General features: G+C 43.9%; 1 protein-coding gene across 1 annotated transcript in view; it reads right to left on the bottom strand.

Moving 5' to 3' along the window:
• Nucleotides 1-26,771, bottom strand: part of LOC137373264 (ral guanine nucleotide dissociation stimulator-like 1) — a 68,935-nt gene extending 42,164 nt beyond the window's left edge. The window contains exons 1-6 of the mRNA XM_068038114.1: nucleotides 26,589-26,771; nucleotides 20,153-20,266; nucleotides 14,261-14,466; nucleotides 11,990-12,046; nucleotides 4,859-5,052; nucleotides 1,845-1,978 (exon numbers count right to left, since the gene is read on the bottom strand). Coding sequence (XP_067894215.1) covers nucleotides 1,845-1,978; nucleotides 4,859-5,052; nucleotides 11,990-12,046; nucleotides 14,261-14,466; nucleotides 20,153-20,266; nucleotides 26,589-26,771 — 888 coding nt within the window. The remainder of the gene's footprint in view (nucleotides 1-1,844; nucleotides 1,979-4,858; nucleotides 5,053-11,989; nucleotides 12,047-14,260; nucleotides 14,467-20,152; nucleotides 20,267-26,588) is intronic.
• Nucleotides 26,772-27,010: the final 239 nt, after the last annotated feature.

The following is a 27,010-nucleotide window of genomic DNA, read 5'->3' on the forward strand; positions in this document are numbered from 1 at the left end:
ATACACTTGGTAGACATGCTCTTCAAATGAAAACCAAGATCACTGTCTGAACAGAAGCTTTGGGAAAGGCCAAAAATAAGGCAAGAGGGAACTTCAGTGGCTCCACCTTCAACATAGGAGACCCTCTCAAATAGATTCAAAAACACATAATCAGAAAAAAAGAATGATGGGTCCAAAAAAAACAATTTTAGGATGGGTGACTAAAAGCTTGGTCGAAGAGGTAGGTTTTAAGGAGGGTCATAAAGGGGCAGAGGGAGGCAAAGAGGCAAAAAAGGTTTAGAGAGGAAACTTGAGCATGGGACATCAGTGTAAAGGCCAGAGTTAGAGAAATGGTGAGGGGTTGAAAGAGCTCAGATGGATAGGAAGGGACAAACTGAAAGAAATTAAACACAAAGATGAGAAATTTAAACACTAGGCATTGGGAGACAGGGCTAGTGTTGGTCAATGAGGACAGGGATGATAGGGGAATGAGACCTTGTGCAGGATAGGATACAGACAGCAGAAATTTGGATTCTTGGGAGGCTGGACAGGAGAGCTTTGTAACAGTTGAATACGAAGATGACAAAGGCATGGATGATGGTCTTAGTGGAAGATGGGCTGAAGTATGAATGAAGGGAGGCAATGTTAGAGGTGGAAGTAAATTCTCTTTTTGATGGGTTTGAATGGGACACTTAGAATGTGGACAGTTTGGTTCCGCCAGGCGGCAGTTTCAGGTGGATATTGAAGAAAGGCAATGCCTTCAATCTTCCCCATGTTCAATGGCAGGAAATTTCATGCACAACTGAATAATAAACTACCAGTCTAGCAGCACAATGGCAGTGGAGAGGTCAAGAGATATGGCAGGGAGGTAGAGTTAGCGTACATGTAGAAGCTAACCCTCATGTCTGCAGATGATATCACTATGGGGCAGCATGTAGATGAGGAAAGGAATTGGGTTAAGGGTGATAAACGTGCAGATACTTAGCTACCTGATCTGGGGGAGAGCTAACTTTGGTTAAAGGAACTCAATTTGTAGAATGCTTTTATTGAAAAAAAATTCCCCTCTTCCAAAATCCTCGAAATCTGAAAAGACTTGCATAAAGTAAGAGTTTCAGTTACACTATATTTCTAACTTAGATTATAAAAAGTTTTGTTGAAAAGTATTTCTAAAAAAATTTTCTTTGAGAAGCAGATCATGGGTGATAACTTTAACAACCTGCCCATAGGAAACTGCTGGGATGGGGTGAAAGGTTGGTTTTGCAACCTGCTCAGTTGTACTGTCCATTGAAATCTGTCAGATCAACCTCATCACAATCATATCCCATTCAAACTGATTGGTTGCATTTCGACATGTTTAACATGTTATATCATTGTAATGATACGTTTGCCAAGCTTTTTCACACAAGCTGGAATCAGGTTTTATCTGCAAATTTAAAAAAAAATGCACTGGCCTGCTCATATTTGTTACAATTTTTATCTCAACTCTGAACATTGTCGCTTTAATCGTGAACTATTACTTATCCATCGTGCAGAAGCCCAGTATTGCATGTTGCAATAAGGGGTTTTCAGTCTTCTCCCAAGCTACTTATTTCACATGACATTCATATTCAGAAAAACGAAGAAGGCTGTTGAAGTTTTCACTGACAGACATTCCAATCTTCATACTGAAGTCACATGTCAAACATGTTTTGAAGTCTTAGAACGCTGCATTGTGAAGTGAACTCTGAGTTATCGAGACTAATGGAGCACTAATAGTACTAATGATGTGAAGAGAGATCAGAATGCTTACTGCATTCTGAAACATCACAGTTAGAGTAATTGAGTAACTGGACCGACAAAATGGTCTCAAATTCTTCTTTACTCACAGCATCCATATATGTCAGTTGTTCTGCAACTAGGCCTGATGGGAAGGAGAAGATATCCTGTTTATCTTCAACTTCCTCGACCTTTGCATCGCCCTCCTCACCCCGGTTGAACATGATCTTTCCATGGTAACTATCTGTGCAAATTGAAAAAAGAACATTTATTTTGTGCCCAAAGTTCACAGCACTTAACTAAAACATCTAACAAAAGAATTGGCTCAAACTTGCGTGATTGGAAATTGTTCACTGCTTTAAAAATGTTCTTACTTCTGTATTTTTTAATCTAGATTTGGTAAAATTAGTCTTGTACAATATGTCAGTCAAAGCCTCTTAATGAGAGCACTGAAGTGGCAAGAAAACAATTTTGTTTATTGATGCGTCCCCATTAAACAAACACAATGGACGGGGAAGTAATCTCTGCCTGATCAAATCTTCCAACTGATTTAACAGTTCTTGTTTCAAAAATAACCTTGCAATACAGTAAGTCACAGAGTATAACAATAATACCATTGACAGCAACAGCTGAAGAGGAAATTACCCAGAAAGTTACAAGAGAAGGCAGGGGAATGGAACTGAGGGAATTGCTTTTTCAGAGAGCCAGTGCAAACACGATGGGCTGAATGGTCTCCTTTAGCACTGGAACAATTCTGTGAATCAGACGATAATGCAACCTCAAGCGGAAGATGAACTCCGCAGGATTTGCTCTTGTGTATTAAATAATGGTAATCCCTTGAATTGAGGTTGGGGTTTGGAGAAGGAGAGGTAAACTTTTCTTGGGTCCCTTCCAGAAGTGCAGTGATGTGTTGGAAGGGCCTCTGCGATACTTGGACAGATTTAGACTTTACAAAAAGTTGAAATTTGAGTGGAAAATAAGAATTTGGCACAAAAGACAAAAAGGAACCTCTTCCAATCAACATCAGCACAGCACTCACTCCATGATTTATTTCTAATCAAATTAACTGAAATATGAATTCTGAAGTAATTTCAAAAATCCAAAAGGAAACCCAACTGAACTTCAAAACCATTGGACAGAGTCTGCATGAACTCATGGGTGTCGTGAATTAGTTTACTTCAGATTACTGTTCAAAATGAAAAGTTTGACACAACATGCCCAAATGAACTCTTGGCTGCATCACTATCCCATTCAGAACTGATTCTTTCATTTGTGCAGACATATTATTCGGAGTGCTTCCATTTTTTTGTTAAATTTTGACGATTTGTGTTTTAAAACTGAAAAGGAGTCCATGTATGGTTTTTTTAAAACAAGGGTCACTGAGAGGTCTGGATTATAAAAAGTTACTGGAATTATCTTCAAATAATTACCCAGCAGGGGTTGTTTTTGACTTGGAGAAAGACATTCACAAAGGAGGAACAGCTCAAGATTGATAGGGGTCAGGAAGCTTGATTCTTGTGACATTGGTTTTGCTTTCACTTTGGACTGTGAGTTGGGATGTGGACAATGGTTTGAAAAGGCAGTTGGAGTAAAGGAACTTGCCAAGGAAGCAACACCCAGTTCACTCTGTTCCAGCTCTTTGAAAAAGCATGCCAGTTTTCCATCTCTTGAGAAGCTGAGAAGCAAGTGTAAGAAACCTCCTGAAACCTGTGACTGCAGTTTCCCTGGAAAGCCTGCCCATACTAATCTTCAACGCTGCCTGACAAGAACTGTTTTAGGAAGATCCCAGTGACAGCTGTTTACCCATATTTGGGACGCCAAACCAGAAAAGGACTTCTGACAACTTTTCATATCTTCCCTGTTTTTCTTCAAGGGTTAGCAAGTCTATGTGTGTGTGTGTGTGTGTGTGTGTGTGTGTGTGTGTGTGTGTGTGTGTGTGTGTGTGTGTGTGTGTGTGTGTGTGAGTGTGTGTGTGTGAGTGTGCGAGATAGAGGGAGGTGGGTGGGTGGCACTAAGAAAAAAAGCGAGCATTTATATTTTGATCTGTGTGTTTATGCTTTGATTCATTACTAATTAAGACTTGTTTTATAATAAACTAATCATTTTGTTGTTTATTAAAGAAACCTGGTTGCTGTGTTTTATTCTGGGATAAAAATGGAGTCTATGATTGACCGTATCGGAAAGTGGGAAAAAATGTAAATATATGTTGTGACCTGTGGAGAAGGGGAACTAGAATAAACAGTGCACTCCTCCCACCTCGGCCGTTACAATATTCAATTGGTAATTCTGCAACACTGGGATGTTTTTACTATAATTAGTACAGATGGCTAAAATGGTGCTGATGTCGCCACATGTTTGGCACCTCGGTGATTTCCATTTGACAACACTGATCTAAAAGATCATTGGTGAATTTAGTGGCAAAATGTCATTATACCAATTTCATTAATTTCATCAAAATCCATTGCATAATTAAATTATCTTATCTTTCATAGTGACTCAAATACTCAATACCTTTGATTGCCATTAAGCCATGGAATTAACTATTCAACTGGCAGCAATTCAAGCTATTTATAAAGATGCTTCACTTTGAAACACAGAAATTACAACACAGAAGGCAGTCAGTTGGCCAAAGTTGTCTGTGCTGGTCCTTAACTCTCAACTGGATCCATCAACTGCAATTTCATTTTCCTGTCCTGCTTCCCAGATCCTGTTATATTGTTCAAATGATGATCCAATTCACTCTTAAATGATGTTATTTGAGGTAAAGCATTCCACACTATAATAACTCGTCATTTAAAAAAACTCTTCTAACTGGTTCCTTTGTCCTGCTGCAATAGTTTAAATGTTACATCAAAAGCTGACTGGTGAGATTTGCAATACAGTAAAAAAACAGATTCTCTTTTGAAGGAATGGAATTTGGAGTAAGAGTGTTTCTGGCTCTTATGTTACTCTACCTGCATGGTGTAATATAACTTCTCAGTGATGAATTGAAAATAAGCTCCAGAATTGCAATTGCAGCCATCATCAAAAAAGGGGAACATATCTCCCCCAATCCCACCCTCCACCTCCATAGCTTTTAAAATTGAAACAACTTTTTTCATTGCTACACAAAGATTAATCTTACTGTCCAGCTCCTGTGCTGCCAAATCTTGCTGCTGAAATTGTTCGAGGAGTTGGTGGGCACGTTTCTCCAGGTCCGAGCCTGGCATCGTCTGCCTCAGGTGTTCAAGAAGCTTCTGCAGGCACGTGTAATTTGGCACCTCGCAGAAGTCTTCAGAGCACAGATCCAGCCAGGCTCGCAGAACTGAGGTGATTGCACTAGAAATATACATGCAAGATAGAGTCAGTAACTGTTTTTCAGGGGAAGCAAAAATGTTTAGAAATAAAATTCTAATTGGCAATTTGGAAACTTCTAATACTGTCATTTTAAACTCAATAAATTAAGGCTGTTTCTTTTTAATTTATTCTTGGGATAAGGGTGTCACTAGCAAGGCCAGTATTTATTGCCCATTCCTAGTTGCCCTGAGAAGGTGGTGCTGAGCTACTTTCTTGAACTGCAGCAGTTCATGTGGTGAAGATACTCCCACAGTGCCATCAGGTAGGGAGCTCCAGAAGTTTGACCCAATGACGCTGAAGGAACGGCAATATAAATCCAAGTCAGGATGAAGTTTGACTTGGAAAGGGACTTGGAGGTAATGGTGTTCCCAAGTTTTCATCTTTGGAGGTTACATATATGAGCCTTGGGGCTCATATAAAATTATTTTGCATGCATTTGAAGATACTTATAGAAACAGGTCTTGGGGTTCGGATTTGGCTTTCTCCAACAGTAAGGCAGAAGTGGGTTACAAAAAGATCTTTATAAACCTTCAACAATATTCAAACAGGACAAACCAAGCAAATAAAAAATATAAGTATAAAAATAACTTGGTTGCTTGGGCTCTGAGGGTTAGATCACCAAGACTTGGACACCCCTATAATAGAGGACAGTCAGGCCGAGTTTTTTTTTTATTAGAACATTACAGCGCAGTACAGGCCCTTCGGCCCTCGATGTTGCGCCGACCTGTGAAACCATCTGACCTACACTATTCCATTTTCATCCATATGTCTATCCAATGACCACTTAAATGCCCTTAAAGTTGGCGAATCTACTACTGCTGCAGGCAGGGCGTTCCACGCCCCTACTACTCTCTGAGTAAAGAAACTACCTCTCACATCTGTCCTATATCTATCACCCCTCAACTTGAAGCTATGTCCCCTCGTGTTTGCCATCACCATCCGAGGAAAAAGGCTCTCACTATCCACCCTGTCCAACCCTCTGATTATCTTATATGTCTCTATTAAGTCACCTCTCCTCCTCCTTCTCTCCAACGAAAACAACCTCAAGTCCCTCAGCCTTTCCTCGTAAGACCTTCCCTCCATACCAGGCAACATCCTAGTAAATCTCCTCTGCACCCTTTCCATAGCTTCCACATCCTTCCTATAATGCGGTGACCAGAACTGCACGCAATACTCCAGGTGCGGTCTCACCAGAGTTTTGTACAGCTGCAGCATGACCTCGTGGCTCCGAAACTCGACCCCCCTACTAATAAAAGCTAACACACCATATGCCTTCTTAACAGCCCTATTAACCTGGTTAGCAACCTTCAGGGATTTATGCACCTGGACACCAAGATCTCTCTGTTCATCTACACTACCAAGAATCTTCCCATTAGCCCAGTACTCTGCATTCCTGTTACTCCTTCCAAAGTGAATCACCTCACACTTTTCCGCATTAAACTCCAATTGCCATCTCTCAGCCCAGCTCTGCAGCCTATCTATGTCCCTCTGTACCCGACAACATCCTTCGGCACTATCCACAACTCCACCGACCTTAGTGTCATCTGCAAATTTACTAACCCACCCTTCTACACCCTCTTCCAGGTCATTTATAAAAATGACAAACAGCAGTGGCCCCAAAACAGATCCTTGTGGTACACCACTAGTAACTAAACTCCAGGATGAACATTTGCCATCAACCACCACCCTCTGTCTTCTTTCAGCTAGCCAATTTCTGATCCAAAGCTCTAAATCACCTTCAACCCCATACTTCCATATTTTCTGCAATAGCCTACCGTGGGGAACCTTATCAAACGCCTTACTGAAATCCATATACACCACATCCACTGCTTTACCCTCATCCATCTGTTTGGTCACCTTCTCGAAAAACTCAACAAGGTTTGTGAGGCACGACCTACCCTTCACAAAACCGTGCTCTAATGAACTTATTCTTTTCAAGATGATTATAAATCCTGTCTCTTATAACCTTTTCCAACATTTTACCCACAACCGAAGTAAGGCTCACAGGTCTATAATTACCAGGGCTGTCTCTACTCCCCTTCTTGAACAAGGGGACAACATTTGCTATCCTCCAGTCTTCCGGCACTATTCCTGTCGACAATGACGACATAAAGATCAAGGACAAAGGCTCTGCAATCTCCTCCCTAGCTTCCCAGAGAATCCTCGGATAAATCCCATCTGGCCCAGGGGACTTATCTATTTTCACACTTTCCAAAATTGCTAACACCTCCTCCTTGTGAACCTCAATCCCATCTAGCCTCGTAGCCTGAATCTCAGTATTCTCAACAACATTTTCTTTCTCTACTGTAAATACTGACGCAAAATATTCATTTAACACTTCCCCTATCTCCTCTGATTCCACACACAACTTCCCACTACTATCCTTGATTGGCCCTAATCTAACTCTAGTCATTCTTTTATTCCTGATATACCTATAGAAAGCCTTAGGGTTTTCCCTGATCCGATCCACCAATGACTTCTCGTGTCCTCTCCTTGCTCTTCTTAGCTCTCCCTTTAGATCCTTCGTGGCTAGCTTGTAGCTCTCAAGCGCCCTAACTGAGCCTTCACGTCTCATCCTAACATAGGCCTTCTTCTTCCTCTTGACAAGCGCTTCAACTTCTTTAGTAAACCACGGCTCCCTCGCACGACAACTTCCTCCCTGCCTCACAGGTACATACTTATCAAGGACACACAGTAGCTGCTCCTTGAATAAGCTCCACATTTCGATTGTTCCCATCCCCTGCAGTTTCCTTCCCCATCCTACGCATCCTAAATCTTGCCTAATCGCATCATAATTTCCTTTCCCCCAGTTATAATTCTTGCCCTGCGGTATATACCTGTCCCTGCCCATCGCTAAGGTAAACCTAACCGAATTGTGATCACTATCACCAAAGTGCTCACCTACATCTAAATCTAACACCTGGCCGGGTTCATTTCCCAGTACCAAATCCAATGTGGCATCGCCCCTGGTTGGCCTGTCTACATACTGTGTCAGAAAACCCTCCTGCACACACTGGACAAAAACTGACCCATCTAAAGTACTCGAACTATAGTATTTCCAGTCGATATTTGGAAAGTTAAAGTCCCGCATAACAACTACCCTGTTACTCTCGCCCCTGTCGAGAATCATCTTCGCTATCCTTTCCTCTACATCTCTGGAACTATTCGGAGGTCTATAAAAGACTCCCAACAGGGTAACCTCACCTCTCCTGTTTCTAACCTCGGCCCATACTACCTCAGTAGACGAGTCCTCAAACGTCCTTTCTGTCGCTGTAATACTCTCCTTGATTAACAATGCCACACCCCCCCCTCTTTTACCATCTTCTCTGTTCTTACTGAAACATCTAAATCCCGGAATCTGCAACATCCATTCCTGCCCCGCTCTACCCATGTCTCCGAAATGGCCACTACATCGAGATCCCAGGTACCAACCCATGCTGCAAGCTCACCCACCTTATTCTGGATGCTCCTGGCATTGAAATAGACACACTTTAAACCAGGTTCTTGCTTGCCAGTGCCCTCTTGCGTCCTTGTAACCATATCCCTGACCTCACTACTCTCAACATCCTGTACACTGGCACTACAATTTAGGTTCCCATTCCCCTGCTGAATTAGTTTAAACCCCCCCGAAGAGCACTAGCAAACCTCCCCCCCAGGATATTGGTACCCCTCTGGTTCAGGTGAAGACCATCCTGTTTGTAGAGGTCCCACCTACCCCAGAAAGAGCCCCAATTATCCAGGAAACCAAAACTCTCCCTCCTGCACCATCCCTGCAGCCACGTGTTCAACTCCTCTCTCTCCCTATTCCTCCCTATTAGATATAAGGATATCTAATGAGATGCTCCAATATGGTCAGCTTGCCACTCACTTTCAGCTCCTTGTTTAGTACTGGTGACCATATAGCATTACTTACCAGGCAGTTTAATTGGTCTTGTCATAAAAAATGAGCAGAAGAGGACATCAGTTGTACAGTGAAGCCATGACAACACTGAAATGGCACCTTTAACATAATATAACATCCCACAGGAGGTTAATCACACAAAACCCGATACCAAGCCAAAGGAGGACATATTAGGATAGGTGACCAAAAGCTTGGCCAGTGAATGATTTGTCATGAGCTTCTTAAAGGAGAGAGGTGGAGATGTTTGCAGGGGACGGGAATTATGCAATTTATGGCCTAATCAGCTGAAAACCATACCAATGGTGGGGAAAAGGAAGTGAGAAATATACAACAGGCCAGAGTTGGTGGAAAATATAGATTTCCAAGAGAAATTTGGAGCTTCAGGGGATTACAGAGATGGGGAGGGGTGAGGCCGTGGAGGGATTTTAACATAAAAGTGAGAATTATCAATAAAAAATCAAACTGAGGCATTGGTGGACCAGGAGACAATGTAGGTCAGTGAACACAGGAGTGATGGGACTTGATGCAAACTAGGATATGGACAGAGTTCTAAATGACATGAAGTTTATGGATGGGGTATGTGACAGGCACTTCATATTTTGCCAAGAATAAGCTCCAAAAGCAAACTATTCTTCACGCAATTAGCAAACAATTTACTTGCAACAATTGAGACTTAGTGAGACTGACAGTGCTGTTCCAGTAACACATAGTTTCACTTCTACAGACTCTTGCCACTACTGGGTACAGATGAAATTGTATTTTAAAAGTTGCATATATAACATATCTATTCTAATTACACAGCAATTCCATATTCTGTGGACCATCATACAGGCACATGGGCTCTACTGAGACTAACTGATTCCATTCCTATTAAACTAGCAGGCAGAGGATGTTGTGGGGTGGGTGGGGGGTGCAGTAGTCTGCAGTCTCACATGCAGTAAAAGACTGGCACTGTTCAAAGAAAAAGATGCCTCATATTTGTCGAAATATTTTGCACTGCAGGAACTGTCTTCACATCATCTGAATTCAGTGCAACAGCATTGAAGTCAGATGGCACAGATTAAATTCAGGGATTAAAACTCTTTTACATCAGTTCCAAAACCTTGATGGTCCACATTTTTAAGGTTGCTGAATCATGTTGGCTATCAAAACATACAGATTATGAAATGAAGTACTATAATTCTTGCAAACATTGGTATGCACTTCAGTGAAGACAGCTGCATTACCAAAAGCTTGTTCAAAGACGTAGGTTTTAAAGAGTGTCTTAGAAAAGGAGAGAAGCTTAGAGTGGGAATTTCAGAACTTAGGGCCCAGAGAGCTGAAGGCATGGCTGCTAATGGAAGGATAAAGGAAACTGGAGATGCACAAGAGGGTAGAATTGGAGGAACACAGGAATTCCAGTATTGGACTTGAGGAGGCTGCAGAGATAGAAGGGCAAGGCCATGGAAATTTTAAAGTTTTTGGGCGGCGAGTTAACTTTGTTAAAGAAAACAGCATCTCTAGGTTAAAACACACTGGAAACATGACCCGAAGAAGAAGCCAGGGTTCATTTGTTATGTCAAGGAAGCCTCTCTATCTTAACCATTTTCATACTTCTTTAGGAGGACACATTACATAGACTTGAATAAACACTCAACCAGTAACCCTCCAGAAAAAGTTTAAAAAGAAAAATCAATTCAAAAGATCACGACTCCAAGACGGTACCCTATGAACAACATCCCAGGTGACAATAAATTACTAAGTTAAAGAGGCTCTACCCTGCTGACTCACAATGTGTAGAATTTAATCTGTACTGTGCAGTCTAGAAAATTTGGCCCAAAGCACTCTTCTGTAGTCCCACTGGACTAAAGTCTCCATCTCCAATGCATACATACAAACATACGAATTAGTAGCAGGAGTATTCGGCCCCTTGAGCCTGCTCCATATTTGATAAGATCATGACTGATCAAGCTCATTATGGAGCACTGCTCATGCAACGTGCATCGCAGACACAACTTAACGTTTGATCGAGAACACCAATGTATCAAGCATTTCTCATAATGCACATCCTCCAATTATCACCGAAGCTGAATACATATTTGCAATTATGGGCTGTTTCTAGGAAAGATATTTGAATGCATTTTCTTTCCTTCCTCTCTAATAGCTCTGAGTTTAGTTAATGAGCTGTACAGACCAGAATAATCCTGGGTTTAATCCCAGGCCTCTACTCAGTTAACTGACCAGATCCAGGGCACTAAAATGATCACAGCAATCTTGTGGGGTGCAAAAACTTAACCAGGGTTCCTGTTCATCTCTGATGATTTATGCAGAATTGCATGGATGTGATGCTGTCTGCTGTCAAATACCATTGAAAGCTTTTAACTATCACAATTTGAACATGAGTAACCATTACTTGGACAAAGTACTTGACTTCATGAATTCAGGAGCCAGATGGGCAAGTTAGATTATGGCACAATGCAAAACATTCAATGGCAACAGAATGGGAGTTCTGCCAAAGCCATGATACCAGGAACAAGTCACACTCTAGATGTATGATTGCACTAAATGGCGATTTATTTTTTCAAACTTTCACAGGAAGTACGCAGGACACCGTAGTGAGAGCGGCTTGGCGGGAGCGGGTTGGGGGATGCAAAAAGCGAGGGGGCAGGAGGAGCGAAAGCCATTTCTTTTACTCTGGGTGTTTAGTCCAGAATTGTCAATCTGAGGTAAACAACTCAAGACCTTGATATTGAAGGGCAAGAAATTTTCTGTTGAAGAGTTTTGGATGTTTTGTGCTGATACAATATTTTTTTAACTCTATGATCTTTCGGAATAATGTAAATATTAGAGAGGCAGTCAAGCAGCTTCTTTAATGTGATTGCTATGGTCTGGCAGGGCGTTCACTGTACTGCTATGGGATGCCTTCATGAGGAAGTTCCTATATAAATTTACAGGAACTGCTGGCTCTCCAGCAATTTCCTTTCACATTACTGTATTCTGAATGAAGCATACTTCAGTCACACATCGGGCTGAACTTACTTTCTTGTTTCAGGAGACCTTTGTTCATCATTTTCCTCCCAGTCACACTCTCCATACCTGCAATTGGTCATAAAAGATAAATTAAGTCATTTTAAACAACTATTTGATCCATAATTGGCTGTCAAACATTAAAAAAACACTGAAGATACAGATTCAGTATTTCAAACCTTAATCAGCTAGTTTTGTTCAAACTTTTCACTTTAACTCTGACTTAGCATGTTACAACACTATCTTGAAATATCATTACCTTTGCACAGTTTTTACATGATTATGTGCCTACTCTGCCTGCACCTGTTTGCCCAATGATACACAAATCTTCAAGAAAACATATTTATGGAAAGCCTTGTGGGGAGAGAGGAGTGGGGTGTAGCATGGTTACATCATTTCCAAGTTTAGAATTATTGAATCGTACAGTATAGGATGAGGCCATTCAGCCGACCGTACTTGTACTCGGCTCTTTGAGACAGCTTTTCCAATTAGTCTCACTCTTTCCCACACATCGACAATGTTTTCCTTTTCAACTATAGATCTGACATTGTTGGCGGCGAGGTCTTGAGGCGACTCCCCCCCTGCCCCCCGCCAATTGGCGATAGAACCTAAATTTAAATATTTTTGTACAATTCATGAATTAAATACTTACTTTCTCCCACCGTCCATTCCGGTGCCATATTGGAGCCGGCAGTTGTCACTCCCGTGCCATCGGATCTCCATCCGGTGATGGAAGGTGAGACACTGATGGGGAGGTGGGAGCAGGTACGTTACTCAGTGCGGGACGGGGATGGGGTGGGGGGAGTGGGGTAAAACTAATTTCATTGGTCTAGTGGTTGGCGGGAAGGGGTAAAGTTTAAAGTTGATGAACTTTGGAGGGGGGAAGGTCGGAGCACAAGGTAAGTGTTTTGTGAGGTGGGGGGAGAGGGCAGGTAATGAATTTTATGATTGTTTTTAATGCCGTTGCTGGAGGTGAAGTGCCCACACCCTCTACGTCATAGGGGGTGGATGGTCCACCCACTCCATATTCATGAGCCTCCACACGAAATATCATGGTCCGTCCCCAGCAATGACATCAGGTGCCACCGTGCAGGCGCCAATGCCATTTTTCAAGGGCCAAAAAGTCCTGACAGATCATTTACATTTTTAAAGGTGCCAGTGTGTGAAAAATAAAAATAAAAATTGTAATCTCACTTTGAATCCACTCTTCCACCCGCCAACGAGTACGCAATATATAAATTGCCCGATCTCCCCTAAACAAACTTTTATTCTGATACCAAACTTTCCGCCCTGAACTTTGTTACCTTTGACCCTCATCCCATTCCCACCATCCCCTCAGCCGATAGTCTGAGGTTTCCCCACTCCAACCCCCTCCTGCCCTGAAAATTTCACTCCTCCCCTCCTCCACACCAGTGTTACGCCTTGGATCTCCGAATGGAGATCCGAAGGCGTGGGATTTCCGTCAGTTGACCAGAATATCGGCGTGGGATGGCTGTCACGATGAGGTAAGTAATTATTCTTCCGTTCTAATTTATTTACATATGTTAATGCGGTTTTTTTTGCTGAGCGGTGAGGGAGGGCCGTCCTGAGGCCTCGTCGCTGCCGGTAAAATGGCGCAGGGCCTTCCCGGATTCGAGGTTTATGTCGCGCCTCTCCCGGAAGGATTTTTTGAGCTTCCCTGCTATGACCCCCGACATGGTGGGCGGTGGTGGGGGGGGCGGCGGTGGTCAGTAAAATTCAGCCCGATGGGTCCAAAACAGTCACAAATTTTTCCTCTTTAAAAAGTATCTTACACAAATGCTTGAGAATATAAAAGAAAGTCACAGACTATGAGATTTTAACATTTTTCCATATTGAACACTAGAATAGTCGTGTATTGCTTGTGAATTCGGGTAAAAACGTAAATACGTGCAAAGACCAAATGTAGTGGGCACAATCTTTTGTTAGCCTTCAAATAACTTCTGTCTAACTGAGTCTACAGCCTGGAATGTACCAATGTTTGTTGCAAGGCATCAGTAAGGAATGGACTGTACGTCATTTCACGAAAGGGCATTGAAAGAAGAAGTGTTTAGATGGTATTGTACCAGAAGAGCTTCCATGCAGTAAAGCATTGCCCTTCTTCTCAAAAACTGGGAGGGACACCCAGCCCATGAGCAGTGAACTTTGACACTTGCAATAGATGGTCCTCAGTAATTCCTATCCAGATTGGTAGATTCATGATATGAAAATAACCTGACTGAAGAATCCTGTCATTGCCATTAAACAAAGATTATTTGCTCTCACCTGTCCAGCAGCAGATCCAATACAGCTTCTGGAGAAGCAAATGCTCGGTATGTTGACAAAAAGATTCTGGTGTAGTTCGAATCACCGTCTCCAGAAGCTGTCAACAAATTGTTTACAAGCTGTTGTAACGTGCCGGCCTTTATTGCACGGATCTTTTTTGTTGCCTGACTGCTGGTGTGACCTGGAGGAACTTGGTCTCCTTCCACCTACAGGGTGTTGAAAAACAAATTAGTGCAATGCAACAAAAGATATCGCAACAACAACTTGCATTTCTATAGCATCTCTGACATAGTAAAAACATTCCAAGGTACTTCACAGGAATGGAAACAGGCAAAAATTGACAGCAAGCCACATGAAGAGGTAATAGGACACATCACCAAAAGCTTGGTTAAAAAGATCTATTTTCAGGAGTGTCTGACAGGAGAAGAGAGGTGGAGAGGCAGAGAGGTTTTGTGAGGGAATTCCAGGGCTTTGGACAAGGCAGCTGAAAGCATGGTCGCCAACAATGAAATTCAGGGATGCACAAGAGGCTAGAATTGGAGGAGCATCACATACCTGTGTGTTTCAGAGCTGGAGGAGGATACAGAGATAGGAAGGAAATCCATCAGAATATGGACCCTTTCACTCTTACTGGAAAGGAACTGGTCATTTCATGTATTAGTGAAATGATCTCCTTTAACAGTTAAAGTTGAAACATGACAGACACATGACTGGTTTGCAGGTGATTGCATTCCTTTGTACTCAAGTACACCAACAGCTCTAGGTTAACTCCCAAGCTTTTGAAAAGAAAAAACAAACAGCTCCCCTCTTGACACAGAACAAGAATATCCCAGGCTCAAAGCTGTTCAGTTGGAGCAGTAATAGCAGTATTACAACTAACTTCAGGAATGGTGGGGGGAAGGGGAGGGGGAGAAAGAGCAGCTTGGAATCATAGTGATTGCAATCCAGCAATTCTCTCTGAAAAGTATGCATTTTCATAAGACAAGTCCAGGATTGGACCTGCTGCAATACCCCTGCGCCCCCACCTGGTTGAATGGACTGTCAATGCCGTATTCAGGCTGACGCCTGGATGTGGTACCAGTGGGTAGCTGGCCTGTGGTACATCCAGAAAGGGGAACTTAATTTTGACATCAAACTGAACGTTGAATTCCAATCATCTTCACAATTTTATGATTTTCCTTGAAGTTTTTTTTTTCATTGAACAGTGATTTCAGGAGAATTGGTCTTCAGGGGGGTTACTACAGGTGATAATGTGGGAATGGAATGATCATTGGAGTCAGCCAGCCATTAACCTGGGATGTTTCAACTTGAACTGTCCGTGTCAGTTCAGCTCTCACACAGTAATGTCCACCGACTTCTCCCGGCTGACTCCTCAATGTCAGTAATCAACAGAAAGACAGAAAATTCAAAATTTATTTGTGATTTATTTCAAATCCATCCTTGCTTTTCTGTCTTTTCTTCAACATAAAGGAAGGAGAACTGGTACTGAGAGCTCTATGCAGTTTACTAAATCAGATATTGTGGAGTTATGTGCATTGCAGTGTCGCTCGCCTTCTGCAAACTCAAAACACCAGCTTTAGTCAAATCACATCTATTCCTTCAGTCAATAAACACTTTACACCACCAGATTAATCACAGATTACTTACCAATAATCGTGCACATATTTATTCCTGCAGCTTGCTCTTTTACTCTAGAGTAATCAGTCTTGTATTTCTTAGTGCACTTGCAATCAGCCTCAGTTTCTGTTAAAACTATTTTTTCATACAGGCTCATCTAAAAGTCAGGATCATGCAATTTTTCTTCCAGGAAACCACTGATCTCCCCACTGTTACCTATTCTATAGTAAGTGCAACTGGGTATGTGGCTAAAATTATACACATTTTGAGTAAGAACAGAAAATGTCACAAACACACAGTGGGTCAGTCAATGACAAGCCTGGCCAATATCCAGGCTTAGGCTGATAAGTGGCAAGTAACATTCGCACCAGGCAATGACCATCTCCCCTTGACATTCAACTGCATTATGATCGTCGAATCCCCCACTATCAACAACCTGTGGGTTACCATTGACCAGAAACTGAACTGGAGTAGCGATATAAATACCGTGGCTACAAGATCAGGACAGAGGCTAGGAATCCTGCAGCAAGTAGCTCACCTCCTGACTCCCCAAAGCCATCTACAAGGCACAAGTCAGGAGTGTAATGGAATACTCTCCACTTGCCAGGATGGGTGCATCTCCAACAACACTTAAGAAGCTCAACACCATCTAGGACAAAGCAGCCCCCCTTGATTGGCACATCATCCACAAACATTTACTCCCTCCACCACCGACGCACAGTGACAGCAATGTGCACCATCTAGAAGATGCACTGCACCAATGCACCAAGACTCCTTAGCCAGCACCTACCAAACCTGTGACCTTGATCACCTGGAAGGACAAGGGCAGCAAATGCTTGGGAACACCACCACCTGCAAATTCCCCTCCAAGCCACACACCATCCTGATTTGGAACTATATCGCCATTCCTTCACGGTCGTTGGGTAAAAATCCTGGAATTTCCTTCCTAACAGCACTGTGGGTCTACCTACCCCACATGGACTGCAGTGGTTCAAGAAGGCAGCTCACCACCACCTTCTCATGGGCAATTAGGGATGGGCAATTAAATGCTGGCCTAGCCAACAATACCCACATCCTATGAATGAATTTTAAAAAGGCATGACTTTTCCACCAGGGAGCGCATTGAATACCAAGTTTTGAGTGAATGGTATCGGGGGGGCGTGCATACCCATACCTTTATATCAGGTGCACCTGGAGTGTGACTTCATGTCTAGACTGCTAACTGTAGGTGTTGTCCATAGTTTGCCTGCAGACAGAGTTGACCTACTCCTGGGGAATGATTTGGCCAGAGCAAAGGTAGAAGCTTCTCCAGGAGGGAGAGAAAAAACAAGTGAAGTTAAAATGTCAGAACAGTTGCTGGAAAAGTTTCCAGGAATTTTTCCTTCATACTTCGTGACACGAGCAATGGCTAAACAAGTTCCATTGTCAGAGGTAAAATTGGCACCCGAATATCTGAAACTTTCTTTGGGGAGTTGGGTAATCTGAAGGAAATGTTCAGTAAGTCTTCTTTGATCAAGGCTCAGTAAGCCGTTCCAGAATTAAATAAAGTGGCACAATCCACTCTAACTCTAGCTGAGGCAAAATGAGTTCCAGGAGGTTACTATATTAAAGATGGGGTTCTGCTGAGGAACTGGAGACCTCCTCACAGACCTGTGAACGAAGATAGTGGCACCGCCCAAATATCAGCAGGAACTATTAAGGATAGCCCATGAACTTCCTATAGTGGGACATGTGGGGATCCGGAAGACCCAATCACATATATGTCAACTTTCTACTGACCAGATTGTTCCAAGGAAGTGATGCAGTTTTGTAAAACTTACCATATGTGCCAGATTGTGGGAAAACCACAACCTGCCATAAAACCAGCACCTCTAATTCCATACCAGTTATTGGGGAACAATTTAGTAGGGTGTTGGTATCCTGTGTAGTGTCTTAACCGAAAACAGAAGTGGAATATCAATATATACTGTCATGTAGACCCCCACCTGCCAAGAATGAGGCTTTTGATTTTGTCATATGAACATTGATTTTAAACTGTTGCTGGAGTGAAGAAATAACGTGTTTGAAGGTCACCAGAAATCTGGCTGGAAGAACATTTGCATACTAAGACACAGTGCTTGGAGAGACAAAGGAATTAATCACCGATTCAATTAACAGAGATTGGTGTGACAACGGTTCCACAGCTCGTTGGTAAGAGATATCATTACACCCCATTCCGCCCCCCCCCCCCGCCACCGAGATCTTTGAAGTCCACAAACCTCACAGGAGAGACTGTTCCAAATAACGAGCTAGTCAGATGACTAACCTGCTGGGCAACCTGGGTTTTTTGAAATGTCAAACAACAGAGAAAGGAACAGAAGGCAATTTTGAAGAGGAACCTGGAATAAGAAAGCCTCTCTCTCCTGGCTGTCTCTCTCACCTTCTCCCAAGCCACCGGACCCATGGAAGACACGTAAACCTCAAGACAGAAAAGACTCCTACATTGGAACAAGTTGAAGCGTGACTTCAGGCGCAACGAATTGCAAGACTTCCTGGCAACCAAAGACTCCACATTAAACTTAAAGGATGGTAACCACCAGATATTGCCTCAAGCTTTTCCTCTTTATTCCTTCCATCTGCGTGTGTGTTTATCATGTATGCATGCTCACATTGTCACGTCGCATATTCGTAGTTAACTGCATTAGAGTTTAAGATTAATAAACTTCTGCCTTTCTTGTTTAAATCTAAAGAAACCTGTTTGATTTCTTTGCCTTACAATTGGAGCAGTGAACAAGGATTCACTAAGGGAGAGCTATTTTAAAGGTATTTTAAAATTAAACCCTGATACGGATAAACCAGGCAAAGGCTGAGAGGGAACCCCTAGACCCCTTCTCACCTGGTCGTAACAATACTCACCATCATGGATATGGCTACTCAGTTCCCAGAGACCATACTTTGAGAACAATTTCTGCTAAGGTAGTGGTAGAGAAGTTAACCCAGTTCTTCACTAGATATGGATTACTGATTGAAATTCAGTTGGATCAAGGTTCCAATTTTATGTCTAAATTTTTTCAGGAAGTGATGTGTAAATTGGGTATAACACAGTTAAAGTCTTCAGCTTACCACCCACAGACACAGGAACTTTCAAAAGGTACCATCAGACCCTCAAAACGATGATCAGGGCGTAATATCATGGTTGGGATAAAGGGATAGAATTTCCTTGGTTTGCTACTAGGGATGCGCCTAATGAGTCAACCAGTTTCAGGTCTTTTGAATTAGTTTATGGACATGAGATAAGAGGTCCTCTAAAACTAATTAAAGAAAAGTTTTTAGAACAGAGGGATGAATATTCCGTGTTCCATTACATATCCGTGTCTGGGAACAGCTCATGAGAGCCTGCAAAGTGGTTCAGGAACACTTTAAAGCTTCCCAAATGACCATGAAGAAATGGACAGACAAGCATGCCAAGACCCGAACATTTCAAACAGGGAATGAGGTATTAATATTCCTGCCTTTACAGAGTGAACCGCTGAAAGTACGGTTCAGTGATCCACATAAAGTAGTCAGGAGAATTGGTAAAGTAAATTATTTGATTGACACCCCAGATCACTGGAAAAAGAATCGGCTGTGTAATATCAATATATGAACATGCGAACATATGAATAAGGAGCAGACGTAGGCCATTCGGCCCCTCGAGCCTGCTCCACCTTTCAATAAGATCATGGCTGATCTGTTTCTTTCTCGAATTCCACACTCCCATCTACCCCCGATAACCTTTGATTCCCTTGCCCAACAAGAATCCATCTACTTCCACCTTAAAAATATTCAATGACTCCGTCTTCACCACCTTCAGAGACAGAGAGTTCCAAAGTCACACAAGCCTCTGGGCAATAGAGCGCACTGGATGTATCTGAAATTTGCTTTAGATTAAATATGAAAGCACACATGTAAACATGACCATAATCAATTATTGGGAAATAACTGATCAACAAGATGAATACAAGTACACTTACAGCAATTACCAAAGATGGGAAAGCTGGGAAAGCTTAAGTTTTCTTGCTAACATTAGATGCTACATCTTGCTGCAATTTTTTTTCCATCCCTCGGTCCTCAATACGCTATCAACCAAATTTTTGGTCAATATATTCCAGATGTAATTGAATGGACAATTCCCATCTAATCTCTACAATATAACTATCCAGGCCCCAGAATAATCCTGATATCGGCATTTATATATATGTCAATTTGTTATTTGCAGAGGAGGAAAGGAAGAAAGGAAAAAAAAACTGTACTCACCCCCTGCCATCTTGCACTTTTGTTCGGTGTTTGCTGTATCCGCTCTTCCTTCAAGATGACGTTGTAAATGGCTCCTTCTTCTATCTCTTCTACCCAGTCTTGGATTGAATTGCTCTGTGGAAGAACCAAACCCAAAACAGAGTAAATCCCTCTGGAGCAGCTGCTGACATTTTGCAGCTAGAATTCAAATACAATGTTATGTCTAATTCTTGACCCCGATTACAGTGGCAGAATGATAAACTCCAGCCCACTGTTCTGGCCACACAATAGCCCGTCTCCTTTACACACTCTGTTTATCTGCACAAAACTTCAGAAGCAAGATTGGACCCGAGCCACTTGTGGGGCAGGTTCTGAACAGAAAAAGACACTTTTGTCAGCCTTCAAACAAAGGGAAGGAATGGCGGAAAGAGGCGGGTTTTCAGGCACTAACTGCTTGTTTAGACTTGCAAGAACAAACAAAATCAGGCCAACTCAATTGAAACATTCACATTGCATTATTAAAAAGAAAAACACCTGCTGTGTTACAGACAAGTGGGAGATGAGAGGGATGATATTCACTTTTCACCTCTCAACTGACTGCAGACAATGGGCTGAATTTTACCAGCCCCTCCACACCCTGGGTCATGGTGAGGGGTTGTGGGGGGAGGTGTGGTCCGTAAAATGCTTGTGGGAGAGACCCAGCACGATCCACGACACCGAGAAGGCCCCACCGCATATTACTGGCAGCGGTGGGACCTCGGTCCGGCACCCACTCCCCCGTCACACGGCAGCAGCACCTCAATTACTGTATGGAAAACACTACTTAACTCTCCTGATTATGCATCTCGCCGCCTCTCACTGCATACTTCCACATTTTACATTGAATGGACAGCCATCACGTGCTGTCCCGTTCACAAGCATAAGAGCCGATGGGACATCAGAAGCAGGAGTACTTGACTGTGAAAGTAAGTCCAGATATACAGGGGTCTGAACTCTCATACTTGAATGGAGGTGGGAGGGGGGATTACAGGGGTCTGAACTCTCATACTTGAATGGAGGTGGGAGGGGGGATTACAGGGGTCTGAACTCTCATACTTGAATGAACGTGGGAGCTGGGATTACAGGGGTCTGAACTCTCATACTTGAATGAAGTCGGGAGCTGGGATTACAGGGGTCTGAACTCTCATACTTGAATGAACGTGGGAGCTGGGATTACAGGGGTCTGAACTCTGCATACTTGAATGGAGGTGGGAGCTGGGATTACGGGGGTCTGAACTCTCATACTTGAATGAAGTCGGGAGCTGGGATTACAGGGGTCTGAACTCTGCATACTTGAATGGAGATGGGAGGGGGGATTACAGGGGTCTGAACTCTCATACTTGAATGGAGGTGGGAGGGGGTATTACAGGGGTCTGAACTCTCATACTTGAATGGAAGTGGGAGGGGGTATTACAGGGGTCTGAACTCTCATACTTGAATGGAGGTGGGAGCTGGGATTACAGGGGTCTGAACTCTCATACTTGAATGGAGGTGGGGGGGGATTACAGGGGTCTGAACTCTCATACTTGAATGGAGGTGGGAGGGGGTTTTTAGAATTTAGAATTTAGAACATTACAGCGCAGTACAGGCCCTTCGGCCCTCGATGTTGCGCCGAGCTGTGAAACCATCTGACCTACACTATTCCATTTTCATCCATGTGTCTATCCAATGTCCACTTAAATGCCCTTAAAGTTGGCGAATCTACTACTGCTGCAGGCAGGGCATTCCACGCCCTTACTACTCTCTGAGTAAAGAAACTACCTCTCACATCTGTCCTATATCTATCACCCCTCAACTTGAAGCTATGTCCCCTCGTGTTTGCCATCACCATCCGAGGAAAAAGACGCTCACTATCCACCCTATCTAACCCTCTGATTATCTTATATGTCTCTATTAAGTCACCTCTCCTCCTCCTTCTCTCCAACGAAAACAACCTCAAGTCCCTCAGCCTTTCCTCGTAAGACCTTCCCTCCATACCAGGCAACATCCTAGTAAATCTCCTCTGCACCCTTTCCATAGCTTCCACATCCTTTCTATAATGCGGTGACCAGAACTGCACGCAATACTCCAGGTGCGGTCTCACCAGAGTTTTGTACAGCTGCAGCATGACCTCGTGGCTCCGAAACCCGACCCCCCTACTAATAAAAGCTAACACACCATATGCCTTCTTAACAGCCCTATTCACCTGGTTAGCAACCTTCAGGGATTTATGCACCTGGACACCAAGATCTCTCTGTTCATCTACAGTACCAAGAATCCTCCCATTAGCCCAGTACTCTGCATTCCTGTTGCTCCTTCCAAAGTGAATCACCTCACACTTTTCCGCATTAAACTCCATTTGCCATCTCTCAGCCCAGCTCTGCAGCCTATCTATGTCTCTCTGTACCCGACAACATCCTTCGGCACTATCCACAACTCCACCGACCTTAGTGTCATCTGCAAATTTACTAACCCACCCTTCTACACCCTCTTCCAGGTCATTTATAAAAATGACAAACAGCAGTGACCCCAAAACAGATTCTTGCGGTACACCACTAGTAACTAAACTCCAGGATGAACATTTGCCATCAACCACCACCCTCTGTCTTCTTTCAGCTAGCCAATTTCTGATCCAAAGCTCTAAATCACCTTCAACCCCATACTTCCGTATTTTCTGCAATAGCCTACCGTGGGGAACCTTATCAAACGCCTTACTGAAATCCATATACACCACATCCACTGCTTTACCCTCATCCACCTGTTTGGTCACCTTCTCGAAAAACTCAATAAGGTTTGTGAGGCACGACCTACCCGTCACAAAACCGTGCTGACTATCTCTAATGAACTTATTCTTTTCAAGATGATTATAAATCCTGTCTCTTATAACCTTTTCCAACATTTTACCCACAACCGAAGTAAGGCTCACAGGTCTATAATTACCAGGGCTGTCTCTACTCCCCTTCTTGAACAAGGGGACAACATTTGCAATCCTCCAGTCTTCCGGCACTATTCCTGTCGACAATGACGACATAAAGATCAAGGACAAAGGCTCTGCAATCTCCTCCCTAGCTTCCCAGAGAATCCTAGGATAAATCCCATCTGGCCCAGGGGACTTATCTATTTTCACACTTTCCAAAATTGGTAACACCTCCTCCTTGTGAACCTCAATCCCATCTAGCCTCGTAGCCTGAATCTCAGTATTCTCAACAACATTTTCTTTCTCTACTGTAAATACTGACGCAAAATATTCATTTAACACTTCCCCTATCTCCTCTGATTCCACACACAACTTCCCACTACTATCCTTGATTGGCCCTAATCTAACTCTAGTCATTCTTTTATTCCTGATATACCTATAGAAAGCCTTAGGGTTTTCCCTGATCCGATCCACCAATGACTTCTCGTGTCCTCTCCTTGCTCTTCTTAGCTCTCCCTTTAGATCCTTCGTGGCTAGCTTGTAGCTCTCAAGCGCCCTAACTGAGCCTTCACGTCTCATCCTAACATAAGCCTTCTTCTTGCTCGACAAGCGCTTCAACTTCTTTAGTAAACCACGGCTCCCTCGCACGACAACTTCCTCCCTGCCTCACAGGTACATACTGTTCAAGGACACGCAGTAGCTGCTCCTTGAATAAGCTCCATATTTCGATTGTTCCCATCCCCTGCAGTTTCCTTCCCCATCCTACGCATCCTAAATCTTGCCTAATCGCATCAAAGTTTCCTTTCCCCCAGTTATAATTCTTGCCCTGCGGTATATACCTGTCCCTGCCCATCGCTAAGGTAAACCTAACCGAATTGTGATCACTATCACCAAAGTGCTCACCTACATCTAAATCTAACACCTGGCCGGGTTCATTTCCCAGTACCAAATCCAATGTGGCATCGCCCCTGGTTGGCCTGTCTACATACTGTGTCAGAAAACCCTCCTGCACACACTGGACAAAAACTGACCCATCTAAAGTACTCAAACTATAGTATTTCCAGTCGATATTTGGAAAGTTAAAGTCCCCCATAACAACTACCCTGTTACTCTCACCCCTGTCGAGAATCATCTTCGCTATCCTTTCCTCTACATCTCTGGAACTATTCGGAGGTCTATAAAAGACTCCCAACAGGGTAACCTCACCTCTCCTGTTTCTAACCTCAGCCCATACTACCTCAGTAGCCGAGTCCTCAAACGTCCTTTCTGTCGCTGTAATACTCTCCTTGATTAACAATGCCACACCCCCCCCCTCTTTTACCATCTTCTCGGTTCTTACTGAAACATCTAAATCCCGGAATCTGCAACATCCATTCCTGCCCCTGCTCTACCCATGTCTCCGAAATGGCCACTACATCGAGATCCCAGGTACCAACCCATGCTGCAAGCTCACCCACCTTATTCCGGATGCTCCTGGCGTTGAAATAGACACACTTTAAACCAGGTTCTTGCTTGCCAGTGCCCTCTTGCGTCCTTGTAACCATATCCCTGACCTCACTACTCTCAACATCCTGTACACTGGCACTACAATTTAGGTTCCCATTCCCCTGCTGAATTAGTTTAAACCCCCCCGAAGAGCACTAGCAAACCTCCCCCCCAGGATATTGGTACCCCTCTGGTTCAGGTGAAGACCATCCTGTTTGTAGAGGTCCCACCTACCCCAGAAAGAGCCCCAATTATCCAGGAAACCAAAACCCTCCCTCCTGCACCATCCCTGCAGCCACGTGTTCAACTCCTCTCTCTCCCTATTCCTCGCTTCGCTATCACGTGGCACGGGCAACAACCCAGAGATAACAACTCTGTTTGTTCTCGCTCTAAGCTTCCACCCTAGCTCCCTAAATTTCTGTCTTAAATCCCCATCTCTCTTCCTACCTATGTTGTTGGTGCCTATGTGGACCACGACTTGGGGCTGCTCCCCCTCCCCATTAAGGATCCCAAAAACACGATCCGAGACATCACGAACCCTGGCACCTGGGAGGCAACATACCAACCGTGAGTCTCTCTCGTTCCCACAGAACCTCCTATCTGTTCCCCTAACTATGGAGTCCCCAATGACTAATGTTCTGCTCCTCTTCCCCCTTCCCTTCTGAGCAACAGGGACAGACTCTGTGCCAGATATCTGTACCCCATTGCTTACCCCTGTTAAGTCGTCCCCCGCAACAGTATCCAAAACGGTATACCTGTTGTTGAGGGAAACGGCCACAGGGGATCCCTGCACTGCCTGCTGGTTCCCTCTCCTTCCCCTGACGGTAACCCATCTACCTACTTCTTTTACCTGAGGTGTGACTACCTCCCCATAACTCCTCTCAATAACCTCCTCCGCCTCCCGAATGATCCGAAGTTCATCCAGCTCCTGCTCCAGTTCCCTAACGCGGTTCTCGAGGAGCTGGAGTTGGGTGCACTTCCCACAGATGCAGTCAGCAGGGACACTCTTGGCGACCCTTACCTCCCACATTCTGCAGGAGGAACATGCAACTGCCTTAACCTCCATTCCCACTATTCCAAATTCCCAATAAATCTACTGAAAAACCAAAAAAAAACAAAAAGTCAAAACTTGTTAGGATAGCAATCCAACGGACAGAACTTCCTAAATAAAAAGCTTACCTTATCAACACACCAGAGTCCTTTTTTTATGGTTAGAGGAGGAGGGTGGGTGAGAGACACTACACGTGTAGTGTCTCGGGTACAGCCACCACACAAATATATACCTTTTTCCTTACCCAGCAGTCCCCTGGTCCTCCGAAAACAAAAGGGAATTCACTTTTAAACTTACGCTGAAATTGACTTCACAGCTGTAAGCCCGTTCACGCACCTCCGTTGCTATCCACGCTGCAGTCACCGAAACTAAAAGTATTACAGGGGTCTGAACTCTCATACTTGAATGGAGGTGGGAGGGGGTATTACAGGGGTCTGAACTCTCATACTTAAATGGAGGTGGGAGGGGTATTACAGGGGTCTGAACTCTCATACTTGAATGGAGGTGGGAGGGGGTATTACAGGGGTCTGAACTCTCATACTTGAATGGAGGTGGGAGGGGGTATTACAGGGGTCTGAACTCTCATACTTAAATGGAGGTGGGGGGGGGGGGGATTACAGGGGTCTGAACTCTCATACTTGAATGGAGGTGGGAGGAGGGATTGCAGGGGTCTGAACTCTCATACTTGAATGGAAGTGGGAGGGGGTATTACAGGGGTCTGAACTCTCATACTTGAATGGAGGTGGGAGGGGGGCTTACAGGGGTCTGAACTCTCATACTTGAAAGGAGGTGGGAGGGGGTATTACAGGGGTCTGAACTCTCATACTTGAATGGAGGTGGGAGGGTATTACAGGGGTCTGAACTCATACTTGAATGGAGGTGGGAGGGGGTATTACAGGGGTCTGAACTCTCATACTTGAATGGAGGTGGGAGGGTATTACAGGGGTCTGAGCTCTCATACTTGAATGGAGGTGGGGGGGGATTACAGGGGTCTGGCGGAGTGGCGGAGGGGTCAGCATCCACACTGGAATCACCTGGAGAGGGGCCCCAGATCTGGTGCGTTGCCTCGTCTCCTCCGTCTCAGGGTTCGTTGGAACTCCTCTGCTCTCCTGCGAGGGACCAGGGGCAGGGACAGTCTCCATCCCCTGGTCCCTCTCTTGCTTTGCCATTGCTGATTGGATGTCATGGCTGTGACAAGGGATTACAGGTCAGCGCCATTCAGTGGGAACTGGCTCATCAAGAGGGCCGCCGCCACCTTAATAGATGTTGCCAGGAGCTTATATGCCTGGGACATGGCAGCAGTCATGGTGTGGAAGGAGTCTTCTGTTGTCTGCTTAAGGTGGCCCTCATCCTGATGACCACCTTCGTGTGCGGCTGCATCAAGCTATGTGTAGATCCCCAGTACGCA

Source organism: Heterodontus francisci, chromosome 8, assembly GCF_036365525.1.
Source record: "Heterodontus francisci isolate sHetFra1 chromosome 8, sHetFra1.hap1, whole genome shotgun sequence".
NCBI classification, from domain to species: Eukaryota; Metazoa; Chordata; class Chondrichthyes; order Heterodontiformes; family Heterodontidae; genus Heterodontus; species Heterodontus francisci.